The sequence below is a fragment of the Scyliorhinus canicula genome, chromosome 14, assembly GCF_902713615.1.
Source record: "Scyliorhinus canicula chromosome 14, sScyCan1.1, whole genome shotgun sequence".
NCBI lineage: Eukaryota > Metazoa > Chordata > Chondrichthyes > Carcharhiniformes > Scyliorhinidae > Scyliorhinus > Scyliorhinus canicula.
In genome coordinates, this window is record NC_052159.1 from 61,018,255 (window position 1) to 61,031,814 (window position 13,560).

The 13,560-nt window shown below is 45.0% G+C and overlaps 1 protein-coding gene across 3 annotated transcripts in view; it reads right to left on the reverse strand.

Annotated features, from left to right (window-relative positions):
- elmod1 (ELMO/CED-12 domain containing 1) overlaps positions 1–13,560 on the reverse strand; it is a 54,217-nt gene that overhangs the window by 2,604 nt on the left and 38,053 nt on the right. For all 3 annotated transcript variants that reach the window (XM_038818368.1, XM_038818369.1, XM_038818367.1), the window contains 2 exons: positions 12,648–12,698; positions 387–520 (listed from right to left, as the gene is read on the reverse strand). In XM_038818368.1, the coding sequence (XP_038674296.1) occupies positions 387–520; positions 12,648–12,698 (185 nt within the window). The remainder of the gene's footprint in view (positions 1–386; positions 521–12,647; positions 12,699–13,560) is intronic.

Consider the following 13,560-nt stretch of genomic DNA (forward strand, 5'->3'; position numbering starts at 1 on the left):
AAATTAGTAGTTATATCCCAAAAATAAAATCAGAGCATGATAACTTATGAAGCTTCCAAGCTGCAAAGGGATTGATATGCTGACAGCATAGAAAAGCTTGTGTAATTTAAAAAGGCAAGCTGAAATTTTCTAGCATGCTAAATACTAATGCATTTTGCAAGTGATAGCTAATTCTACATTTGAATTTCTATATACAGGCACATGTTCCCAGACTTTGCATATCCAGACTTGAGCTCCATGTGACAACTGAACAGAAAGATATTACTCACACCCTTACAAAATTTGCAAGCAACATTAATGAGCATTAAGACATTTATGTCAGAAACAACTATATTCCAATAAGACTCAAATATCTTTTGTTGAATCAATGTATAGAACCTACTTACAGAAGATTTTGTGGAAGTCAGAAAGTGATGGTGCTTCAGGGGCAACATTATACAAATGGGTTTTCAATGCCCCACTCACTAGCAGAGTATATGAAAGGTCAGTGATATTAATTCCCACTATAGCAAAGGAAAACCTGCAATTGAAAGAATAATAAATCATGAAAACATCAAAGAATGAATATTCTTATGCACAGTTCAAAGTGTAATGAAATCAGGATAATATAGCACTGAAATATGTAACAATCTCTTTAGATACCATTAATGTTTAAAGAGAAATTCAAAAGTCAATTGATTGACTGATAAATTATGCCACAAAATAAAAACAAACCTCACTTTATATGAAAAAAAAATAAACAAAGCAAGTGCTACTAACTAAGCATCACAGTTTAAGACTTGGAACATAAATCGAGTTCCCATTTTTCTTCCTAATTCAACCCAATAGTTCCCTTATACTTTGAGATCTTGAGGGTTTGTTGACTTCTTCATTTGGATCCAAACAAGCATTCCACAGCTCACTGGAATTCATTTTGATTTGTTCTCAGTGGTCCAGCTATTCTCCAATGTACAAGATTTCAGCTTTCTCCATCTCTCTATTAAGTAAACACAGGCTACCATTTGACCTCTAATTATCAACGGTCTGCTTACTAGTTTCTTAACTTCAGAATAGACTGATGGGGCAGTAATTGGTCATATTAGATTTGTATAGTTTGGTGCGCTCAGGTGACACATGGGCATCTTTCCATTTCACTGGATAAATGCCAGTGTTGGAACATCTTGGCTAGAGACACAGCTAGTTTTAGAGCACAAGTCTTCAGTTGCACAGCTGGGGTTTTGCTAGAGCCGTTGCTGCATCTAGTGCACTCAAAGATTCCTTGATGTCAGGTAGCACATTCAAGAGAAGATAATTTACTTCACACTAATGTAGCCAGTAGGACACAAGTTTTTTTGCTGAATATATTGCATAAATGAATACCCAAGCATATTGTTCTTGGATTTAAAAAAAATTCCAAATATGAAAGAAGCTTAAAAATTGAAAATGCAAATCCCAATGAAAGGAACAATTTTGAAGCTAATACTGAATTAGCAGACTGAAATTATATTAAATGAAAAATGGTTAACAACTAACTCTTTATATTCTGCATAATCAATATAGTAGCAGAAGTCTCAAAAGGCCTGTGTTGTATCATTGTTGCTCATTGGTTTGTTTTCCTTTAGTTTGGATGCTTACATAGCTTCAAAGAAGTGTGGTAATAAATTTTGAGAAAGGGATAACTTGCACTGTCAGTGAGTTGTTCCGAAAAATCTATTCTCTACCGTGCTACAAAGCATGATTTCTATTTCCGAATTACATTCAGTTTGTAGATAAAGGTCCCAGATGCCAGATAATAATATCTGTTATTTGGCAAACTCAGCAATTTTCATTCTTAACAAAATAGGCCAGGTCTTTTTGAACATAAGCAACTTGGTAATAATCGCGCAAGTAATAATCTCAGGCTAATGCCTACAAAGGACTGAGTTTAGGAGGAACTTTAGGACTGAGTTTAGGAGGAACTTTAGGACTGAGTTTAGGAGGAACTTTAGGACTGAGTTTAGGAGGAACTTCTTCACCCAAAGGGTTGTGAATCTATGGAATTCCTTGCCCAGTGAAGCAGTTGTGGCTCCTTCATTAAATGTTTTCAAGATAGAGATAGATAGTTTTTTGAGGAATAAAGGCATTAAGGGTTGTAGTGTTCGGGCCGGAAAGTGGAGCTGAGTCCACAAAAGATCAGCCATGATCTCATTGAATGGCGGAGCAGGCTCGAGGGGCCAGATGGCCTATTCCTGCTCCTAGTTCTTTTGTTCTAAATTGATTTTTCCTATGTTTTTGTTGCATGAGAAAATTGTATGTTTTTATAATTTTTCTCACTGGGTTGCCAACTATGCTCAAAGGGATAGATGGCCAAATCTGCTTTCTAGATTGGGTGCCCATTACAGAATAGTACTGATAAGGCTTGGTTGCAAATTGTCAGACCAGCAAGCAAATCCACCAGCGGCAATAATTAGCTAGAAAATATACACTTTTCCATTTGATTCTTTTTCTTTAGGAAGCAAAGCTGTGGTGATTTAAAAATCAAGTCAGACGTTCAAACAAACAATTAGCTTTATAAAGAAGATATTAACACTACAGGGTATGTTACTTTGCCAGGGCAAGTGGCCGAGTCATGTGATCGGTCTCTTAAATTGCCCCTGTTCCACTGCAAGGCTGCTAGTGAGGAAACATTTAAAAAAACCATGATAACAGACCATTGTCCTCCTTTAAATCAAAGGTCCCTGACACAACAAACAGTGGGCACGATCTATTGGCCGTGTTGCTCCTAAACGGGATGCAACGCGGCCGATATATGCCAGAAGAGGCTGCCTTCGGGCTTCCCAACAGCCACTCTGTCTCATGAGATCTAACCAAATCTCACGAGGCATTGCACTCCGGTTGCCGCCTACAATGGACGGGACCCAGTCTCGTATGGTTAAGTGGGTTTAAGAACCCGTTTAACCATGCTGACACTGGATCTAACAGGCTCCTGGCATCTACCAGCCTCCCCAGAGTGTCCCCAGGCGGGAGGCGATTAGTACTGGTCTACACAAACATGGTTGAGGCAGAACGGCACAAGGGGGTGGGGGGTGTCACCCAGACCATTGAAAGTCCTTGGGTGGTCAGGGACAGGGCAGGGTGAACCCCACCTCTCCCTCTGGCACCTTGGTGCTGCTTGGCTGGCACCTTGTTACTGCCAAGGTGACACTGCCAGGCTGGCAGAGGCGCTGCCATGGTCAGTGTCTGAGGGGTGCCATGCCCATGGAAAGAGGGATGAGGGGGTATGAAGGGTGGGGGGATTGAAGGGTAGGTATGAGGGGGCATCCGGTAGCATGAAGGATGTGGGGGGGGGGGGGGGGGGGGGGGGGGTGATGGATGGAGGTCCTGAAAAGGGGCCCCCCAAAATGGGGCATGGGAAGGCCTGAAAAGGGGGGGCCCTCAGCAACCCCATAATGGGGTTTCTTCATCACTTGGGAGGGGGGTACTGCCCATGTGTCTGAGGGGGTGACATTACCCATGGATGGGGGTTGTGTGGGAGACCCTCAAGCTCACCCAGAGATCAACGCACACTTTCAAAATGGCCCAATCTCGGAGGTGCCGGTCTGGCCAGCAAGTTCAGCTCCCCAGTTATGGGAAAAATTCTAAGTGTGGTTAGATAGGGGTGAGGAAATTGCCGACAGAGCCAGGGTGAAGCTCCCAGCCAAACGCACCTGAAATGACACTTCCATTAGATCGCACCCAGGATAAAATTAACTACCAATTAGAACCATGAACAATCAATCAACATCAACAGTCAATGCATCAGACACTTCGGAGGTTGCCATTCTGTGTGGTTGTCAGCGAAGCCCAGGTGCCTGCCTTTTAGCACTTGCTGCAAATTCTAGTGTCTTTGACTTGGTTTGGATGTGTTCCACAATCGCCTTAACCAGAGTCGACATAGTGTTCTGAGGTTGACTCGGTGTCTGGATCTCAACTGAGGTACTGCTTTCCCCAATTGGTCCCATTAGCGTCAGGTTGGACTCTATTGGTTCTGTCTCTTGGTTCTTTTCACCAAAGATTTATTTTCTCTGCATTATCTTGTCTTGGGTTTGTGTACACTGTGTAGGTTACCAGTCCTGTCTATGCTAAATTGGTGGCAGGTATCCACTTTTCACTTGTGTTATAGTTTCTTGCCAGAACCTCTTGATCCTGGCAAAAACATGGCAGTTCACCTTGACCTAATGACCTAAACTTGCTGCTTTTTCTCAAAAGTTTCTTTTGTCTTGGGTAGTTTTTGCAAATCAAATGCTTTGTGTCGTTTTTTTAAAATTTAGAGTATCCAATTGTTTTTTTTTCAATCAAGGGGTAATTTAGTGTGGCAAATTCACCTGCACATATTTTTGGGTTGTGTGGTAAGACCCACACACACATGGGGAGAATCTGTGCTGTGTGAAGTTGACGTTTAACTATTTTTTAAAATTTAGAATATCCAATTATTTTTTTCCAATTAAGGAGAAATTTAGTGTGGCCACTCCACCTAACCTGCACATTGTTGGGTTGTGGGGGTTAAATCCACGCAGACATAGGGAGAATCTGCAAACTCCACACGGACAGTGACCCGGGATCGAACCCGGGTCCTCAGCGCCGTAGGCAGCAGGGTTAAGCACTGTGCCACCGTGCTGCCAGTTGTCGTTTAATTGTTAGCAATGCTGGAAAAACTTGGATTGTTCAGGGCGCAGTATTCCTGTACATGAGCAGGAATTGACTCACACGTTTAGACAATGAACCTTGTTCTCTAGTTACTTTCAACAAATATTTCATCGTTCTCCTTCAAGTAGTTTATGAACTGTTGAGATACGAACTGTGGCCCATTATCACTCGTGCGTTATTCAGGGTAACTGAATCCACTAAACATTTCACCCAATCTCTCAATTGTTTTCTCCGTTTATGTTGACTTCATGATGGCAACTTCAGGTAATTTCAAATGAACATCGACAAGAATGAGAAACATACGCCCTTCAAACTGTCTGACAAAATCAACATGCACCTATTGCCAGGCCTCTGCTGGCCATTCTCATGGGTTTAATAGGGTTAATGGCAACAGGTTCTGCACTTTTGCGCAAGACAAACACATTCCTGCCTTCTCCTCAATATCGGCACCTCGTCCCAGCCACCAAAAATAGCTCCTGGCTATCTCTTTCACCCTTACAATAACACAGTAGGGCAGCACGGTGGCCTAGTGGTTAGCACAACCGCCTCACGGCGCTGAGGTCCCAGGTTCGATCCCGGCTCTGGGTCACTGTCCGTGTGGAGTTTGCATATTCTCCCTGTGTCTGCGTGGGTTTCACCCCCACAACCCAAAAATGTGCAGAGTAGGTGGATTGGCCACGCTAAATTGCCCCTTAATAGAAAAAAATAATTAGGTAATCTAAATTTAAAAAAAACAATAACACAGTAGCCTTTCTGTAAATGATTTAATGCACATTTTTTTAGTAGTGGTGGAATGATAACTCTCACTCCCCAGAGGAGACAACCGGCCTGTACGGATAATTCAAGTCTTAGAGTGGAATATGGCTTTAACTCAGATTTGCTCCTGAAGTCTTTCCTTGAAACACCGTGCCCATGGCCTCTGGATTACATGCGATTACATGAGTATTATCTACTTGCTCGAAGTAGAAAATGTTTCCACACAAACTGCTTATCAATGGATCGTGTATGTGTGTGCTCACAAGCGCAATGTCGACCTCTGCCTTCTGCTCGCAGACATTGATGGAATCCCGGCACAAGGTCTAAGAATGGTTGTTTTTATTTGGAAAATATTTTATTGAAGCATTTGTAATTTTCACAATTTAACATATTGACATTTCTAAAACAACTGCGTGGGCCGACGTACAAAATACCTCCTAAAATAAACAACAAACAATAGACCACGTACCCCTCTTCTCCCGCCCTATCCCCAATTACCTGTATACTAAATTCCCTGTCCTTATTTAACATTACCATGTCTCCTATTTTCCTCTCCCCCCCCCCCCCCCCCCCCCCCCCCCCCCCCCCCACTTTTTCCCTTTCCCCCCTTACTGCTGACATTCAGTTTCTGTTAAAGAAATCGATGAACGGAACTCCGGGCGAATCCCTGTATTGATCCTCTCAGAGCAAACTTGATTTTTTTCCAGACTGAGAAACTCTACCATATCGCTGACCCACACTCCTGATTTTGGGGGCTTCGAGTCCCTCCATCTCAGCAAGATCCGTCTCCGGGCCACCAGAGAGGAGAAGGCCAGGACATTGACCTCCCTCCCCCACCTTTGCCCCATATCTTCCGACACCCCAAATATTGCTAATTCTGGACTCGGAGTTTGAGGACTTCCGACATAACACCTGTAAATCCCTGCCAGAATTCCCTCAGGTTCGGACATGCCCTAAACATATGAACATGGTGGCCGGGCTACCCCCATACCGCCCACATCTGTCCTCGACCTCTTCGAAGAACCTACTCATCCGAGCTATCGTCATGTGGGCCCTGTGGACCACCTTGAACTGAATCAAGCTAAGTCTAGCACAGTACGAGGAAGTATTTACCCTTTTCAAGGCTTTTTCCCACAGTTCAGTTTCCAGCTCCCCTCCCAGCTCCTCTTCCCACTTCTTCTTCATCTCTCTGATAGGGGCCCCTTCCCACTAACAATTCCCTGTAAATGTCCGAAACCTTCCCACCTCCAATCCCTGTTTTGACAGCACTTTATCCTGTAGTCCCCTCAGGGGGAGGCGAGTAAAGCTTGGGACCTGTCTCCGTACAAAGTCCCGCACTTGAAGGTACCGAAACCCGTCCCACCCGGCAAATCAAACTCCTCCTCTAATGCCTCCAGGGTAGGGAAGCCCTCCAGGACGAATAGATCCCCAAACCTCTCAATCCCTACCCGCTGCCATACCGTGAAGCCTCCATCCAGCCCCCACCCCCAGGACAAACCGGTGATTGTCACAGATCGGTGACCACACTAATGCCCCCTCCAGTCTCATATGTTGCCTCCATTGCCCTCACACTCTCAGGGCTGCCACCACCACAGGGCTTGTAGAGTACCGAGTTGGCAAGAACGGCAGAGGCGCCATCAGTAAAGCCTCCAGACTCGTACATTTGCAGGATGCTGCCTCCATCCGCTCCCAGACTGACCCCTCCCCCGCTACCCACTTCCTGACCATCGATATGTTGGCAGCCCAGTAATAGTTAATAAAGCTCGTGAGAGCCAATCCTCCTTCCCCGCGGGCCCATTCCAAAAGTGTCCTCTTTACTCTCGGGGTTTCACCCGCCCATATAAACCTCAATATCGCCACAGTCATACTTCTGAAAAAAGCCTTTGGGACAAAAATTGGGAGACACTGAAAAAAGAAAAGCATGCTCGGAAGGACAGTCATCTTCACCATCTGAACCCTCCCTGCCAGCGTCAGTGGGAGCATGTCCCATCTACAAAAATCCCTTCTCATTTGATCCACTGCTTTGCCTAAATGTAACTTGTGAAGCTGCCCCCGTCCTTGGCCACTTGAATCCCCAGATACCTAAAACTCTTCCCAACCACTTTAAAAGGTAGCTCCTTCAACCTCCGTTCCTGCCCCCGTGCCTGAATCACGAACATCTCGCTTTTTCCCCTATTTAACTTATAGCCTGAAAATCTCCCAAATTCTCCTAATACCTCCATGATTTCGGACATCCGCCCCACCGGGTCCGTGATATAAAGCAACAAATCGTCCACATAGAGAGATACCTTATGCTCCACCCCCCCCCCCCCCCCCCCCCCTCACTATACCCCTCCAGGTATTCGCTGTTCTCAGGGCCATTGCTAAGGGTTCTATGGACATGGCAAACAGTAATGGGGCGAGCGGACATCCCTGCCTTGTCCCCCGACAAAGACTAAAGTATTCTGACCGAATTCGGTTAGTTCTTACATTTGCCACCGGGGCCTGGTACAGTAGCCGGACCCATTCCACAAATCCCTGCCCAAACCCAAACCTGCCTAAAATATCCTATAGATACTTCCACTCCACTTGGTCGAAAGCCTTCTCCGTGCCCATGGCGACTACCACCTCAGCCTCGCGCCCCTCCGCTGGCATCATAATTACATCAAGAAGCTGCCTAATGTTGGATGTCAGGTGCCTGCCCTTTACAAATCCCGTCTGATCCTCCCCAATTACCTCCAGGACACAATCCTCTATACGAGTAGCAGGATCTTGCCAATAATTTGGCATCTACATTCAAGCGGGGGATTGGCCTGTACGATCCACAGCTCTCCGGATCCTTGTTACGCTTCAGGATGAGAGAAATTGATGTCTGTGATAACGTTGGGGGGAGTACTCCCAGCTCCTTGGACTCGTTGAAAGCCTTAACCAGGAGCGGCCCCAGTAACCCAGAGAACTTCTTATAAAATTCCATTGGGAACCCATCAGGTTCCGAGGCTTTACCCGATCGCATCGCCGCCAGTCCCTCTATCACCTCCCCAAGCCCAATCGGGCCCCCCGGGCCTCCACCAGCTCCTCATTTACCTTCGGGAACTCTAGCCTCCCCAGGAATTGATTCATGCCCTCCTCCCCAACCGGGGGTTCCGACTCGTATAGCTGGTTATAAAATTGCCTGAACACTTTATTCACCGCCCCGGGGTCCGTCACCGTATTCCCCCTCAAATCCTTTATTTTCCCTATTTCTCTCACTGCCTCCTGTTTCCTCAGCTGATGTGCCAGCATCCTGCTAGCTTTCTCCCCATGTTCATATATTGCCCCTTTTACCCTCCTCAGCTGACCCTCCGCCTTTCCTGTGGAAAGGAGTCCAAACTCCATTTGAAGTCTCTGACGCTCCTTCAGGAACTCCTCATTTGGGAGACTCTGAATATGTCCTGTCCACCTGTAAGATTTCTCCTACCAAACTGTCCAGCTCCGACCACTCAGTTTTATCCCTGTGGGCTTGAATCGAAATACATTCCCCTCTAATGACGCTTTCAGTACCTCCCAGACCACCCCAGCACTGTCTATCCTGTGTCATTGACCTTTATGTACCCCCGAATGGCCTCTCTCACTCGCTCACAGATCTCCTCATCCGCTAACAGCCCTGTATCTAGTCTCCACTGTGTGCGCTGGGACATTCCCTTGTTTGCCCAGTGTGATGCATGTTCTGAGACCACGATTGCTGAGTACTCAGTGTTCTCAACCCCTGCTGACAGTGTTTTATCTAGCACAAAGAAATCTATCCTGGAGTACACCTTATGCACATGGGAGTAGAATTAATATTCCCTGCTCCTTGGTCTCTCAAATCTCCATGGATCCACCCCTCCCATGCGCTCCAGGAACACCCGCAGTTCCTTTGCTATTGTGGATAGCTTCCCCGACCTAGCACTCGACTGGTCTAACCTCGGGTCCGGGACCATATTAAAGTCACCCCACATGATCAGCAGGTGAGAGTCAAGGTCTGGGATCTTCCCCAGCACCTTCCTGATAAACACAATATCATCCCAGTTTACCAGCATCACTTCTATTCCCTCTAGCTTCCCGCTAACCATAACAAATCTGCCTCCCGGGTCTACCTCTATCCTCCCCACCTCGAATGTCACCCTTTTATTAATCAGGATAGCCACCCCCCCTTGTTTTAAAGTCCAGTCCTAAATGGAACACTTGCCCGACCCATCCCTTCTTTAATTTAACTTGGTATCCCAGCTTCAAGTGTGTCTCCTGTAACATAGCCACATCCAACTTTAACTGTCTCAGGGGTGCGAACACACGAGCTCTCTTAATCGGCCCGTTCAGTCCACGAACATTCCATGTAACCAGTCTGGTCAGGGGGGGCTTTTGCCCCCTTCCCTGTCGGTCAACTACAATCTTTCCTAGGTCAGCTCCTAGCCCGTGTTCCGCACCTCACTTGATCTGCCCCTTGGCAGCGACCGCCATCTGGTCTCCATCTCTAGTCTCCTAACTGTCCCTTACCCGTCAGCAGTAACCCCCCCCCACTTAGTCTTTCCTCAGCTCTCCCCCCACTTTGCTTCCGTGAACCAGCTATCCAGCTAGCTCAGCATCTCCCACCCTCTGGCGCCAAAAAGCCTGCCGACTGCCAGATTCTATCACACCTAGCAATAACACAAGCACTCAACACAGTAACAACAATCCCAAAAAGAAAACATACCATCTCCCAACGCGCAGGCAACAAGGCAAACCCCTCTACCTTTAACCGATTCTTATCAGTCCGGGTGTACCTTCAAACAGTGTGTACCGGGTGTACCTTACCTTCAAACAGAAACCTACACAAAAGAAGCTTCAAGCAGCTTAAGCGAAATTATGCATGCAAGAATCAACCATCTTTCTTGCAGAAACTAAAACATCCCATCGCATATTAAGTTCTTCCCTCTATCCAGCACATAAAGCAATATATCAAAATCAAATTACACAAGATAGGCAAGAATTTTTTTTTTAAAACACCAAAACCTTTTTCTTCCCGAACATCGCAACTTAACTTACAGAATTAAAAGACCAAAATTTTAAATAAAACATAGCAAAACACAGAACCATTTTTCTCACCACCCCGCCATCCTGTCCCTTTCCCCAAACTCAGACCACCACAGTTTGAGTTTAAAAGTCGTTACACCAGATTGCCAGTTTCTACCCCTGTCCTTTAGACCGATTCTTATCAGTCACATCACCTTCAAAGAGAATCAAACACAATAGAAGAAGCTTCAAGCAGCTTAATCAAAATTATGCATGCAAGAATCAACCATCTTTGTTCCAGAGAATAAATCAAAATCAAATTACACACAAGACGAGAGAAAAGAAAAGAGAAAACATTTTTAAAAAAATAGAACACCCAAACCCTTTTCTTCCTGAACATCGCAACTTAACTCACAGAATTAAAAGACTGAAATTTTAAACAAGATAAAGCAGAACACAGAACCATTTTTCTCTCCTCCCCGCCTCTCCATCCCTTCCCTCAAACTCAGTCCACCACAGTTAGAATTTAAGAGTCCTTAAGCCAGATTATTGCCTTTCATGAAAGTAACCACCTCTTTCGGAGAATTAAAGTACAGCTCCCGGTTCTCGTAGGTCACCCAAAGGTGCGCCGGGTATAACAGTCCAAATTTAACTTTGTTGAAACTTGCTCTCCTCTTTGCGAGTTCTGGTCCCCAATCTTGGTACACCCGGATCTCTGATTCTTCCCACATGTACCGTTTCATCTGCCTGGCCCACTTCTTGATACGCCCCTTGTTGAGGAATCGATGTAGCCTCACCACCATGGCCCTCGGGGCTCACGACCCTGGGGTATGAGCACCTTGTGCGCCCGGTCCATCTCCAGCGGCTTGTCAAACACATCGGCCCCGAACATCTCCTGCAACATCTTCCCCACATACACTCCCGCATCTGATCCCTCCGTCCCCTCTGGTAGCCCGACGATGCGGATATTTTGCCTGAGAGACCGCTTCTTCAAGTCTTTCACTTTATCTAGCAGTCGTTTCTGGCTGTCCTGTAGTATGTTAATTTCCAAAGCCATTGCATTGGACTCCTCTTGTTCAGTCGCCAGCTCCTGCAACTTTAGAATCTCCTGTCCCTGGGTCATCATTTTCTCCTCCACCCGGTCAACCACCTCCTTAATCGAGGCTCACATCTGGGTTACATCTTCTGTACACTCCTTGCGATGCCGGGCGAACTTCTCATCCAGGTACTCGACCCATTGCTCCATTGATCAGTGAACTGGCGTGGGCACGCTTTTTGTCTCGTTACCATTGAGCTCGATGACGTCTGATTCTTGCTTTCACTCACCTTTTGGTTTCTCCTTTTCCGATTCTTATTTGGACACAATTCCATAAATTGAGGGTCACCTCCTTTTCCTCTCCCTTCGATCAACTTATGTTTGAGAGATTTTCTGAAAAATCTGGCTTAAACACCATTTAAAAAAGAACTAAGTGTGAGAACTGCTGAATGTGCGACCGTCTACTCCATGGCCGCCACTAGAAGTCTAAAAATGGTTGTTAGTGGACGATGGTCCATCAATAAAGTGAATTTCCTCCCATCCAATAATTGGTAGAACAGTTTTATGCCAAAAATGATTCCTAGGGCTTCTTTCTCTATCTGCACATAATTGCTTTCGGCCTTATTCAAGGTCTTTGACCTTTCTCTTCACCTGTGGGCATTATGTGGGAAACCACCGCCCCAACTCCATAAGATGGTTCATCACATACCAGTTGCAGGGATAAATTTGGATTAAAATGTGTCAGGACATCTTCTGTGAGTAGCGTCTCTTTGGCTTGTATGAATGTTGTCTCACATGGATTCACCCATGTCCACTTTTTATTTCGACACAGTAGAATGTGTAAGGGTTTTAGAAAAGCAGCCAGATTGGGGACAAACCTATTGTAATAATTCAGTAAGCTAAAAAAGATCAAAGTTGGTTTATATGCGGAGGTGTGGATGCCTCAGTAATGGCTTTGACTTTCGAGGGCGACTTATCAGCCCCAAGGCATTGGTGATCACTAGCAGGCCACTTCATTCTTGAAATTAAGCTCATCGTTGAATGAATGTGTATGTAAAGTCTAAATTTGCCAGTCATAAAGTACAATTGTTCCAAATATGTAACATCCGCCTCAACATTTTCTCAAGTAATTTTTATAGAGAAGGTTCAGTGATTATGCATGTAACAAATTAGCATTTGGTTTGTTAATGTTCTTTCCCAGAGAATACATCAGTGAAATACTCACCCAATCGCCTGATCAAACTTTTTCTTTTCCCATTCTTTTGCATTTATTTTGCTGTTTAAAAAGTAAAAGAAAACATTAATTTTCGCAAACCAATGTCCTTTTGATCATTTAATGTCAATTTGTATTATATTTATTACTCCAAATGCATGGCAAACAACTGAAATTTAGTAAACATCTGCACGCTTTCCAAACTGAGTACATCTCATAGCTCATGTGCACCTCAAGTTACATGTACCAGATATTAGGTAACTTAGGGCTGAATATGAGTGTATTTTAGTTTGCTCTGATCAATTTATTCTTTCCTTTAAAAGGGAGCGCATGTGAATATCAATTTCAAGATAATGATGAGAGATTAAATGTAAAAACGAAAGAAGTGGGAAATATAGAAATATAAAAAAAAAAATAGCTGGAAATATTCAGAAGATCCATCCGTTCTTAAGGGGTTAAGACTGATTGATGTTTTGGGTAGAAATCATTAGAACTGAAAACGCAAAGAAGACAAGTTGCTTTATAGGATTAACCAAATCAAAGGGGGAAGAACAATAATAGTTAACTCTGTTTCTCTCTCTCACAAATGCTGCCATACCTGTGGAGTTTTACCAGCAGATCTCCAGCATGCACAGAGTTGATGTCTGAGATCAGCCATGATTGGACTGCATGGTGGAGTAGACAAGAATAGTTCACTCCAGCTCTTATTTCTTGGGTTCTACTTGTTCATCAACACTCATCTTCCTCCCTAATACGTTTGAGACACAGGTGGCAATTTTAACCCTCAAATAGAGGTGAATTAGGGGACCGGTATAGCTCACCAGGCTAAATCGCTGGCTTTTAAAGCAGACCAAGCAGGCCAGCAGCACGGTTCGATTCCCGTACCAGCCTCCCCGGACAGGCGCCGGAATGTGGCGACTAGGGG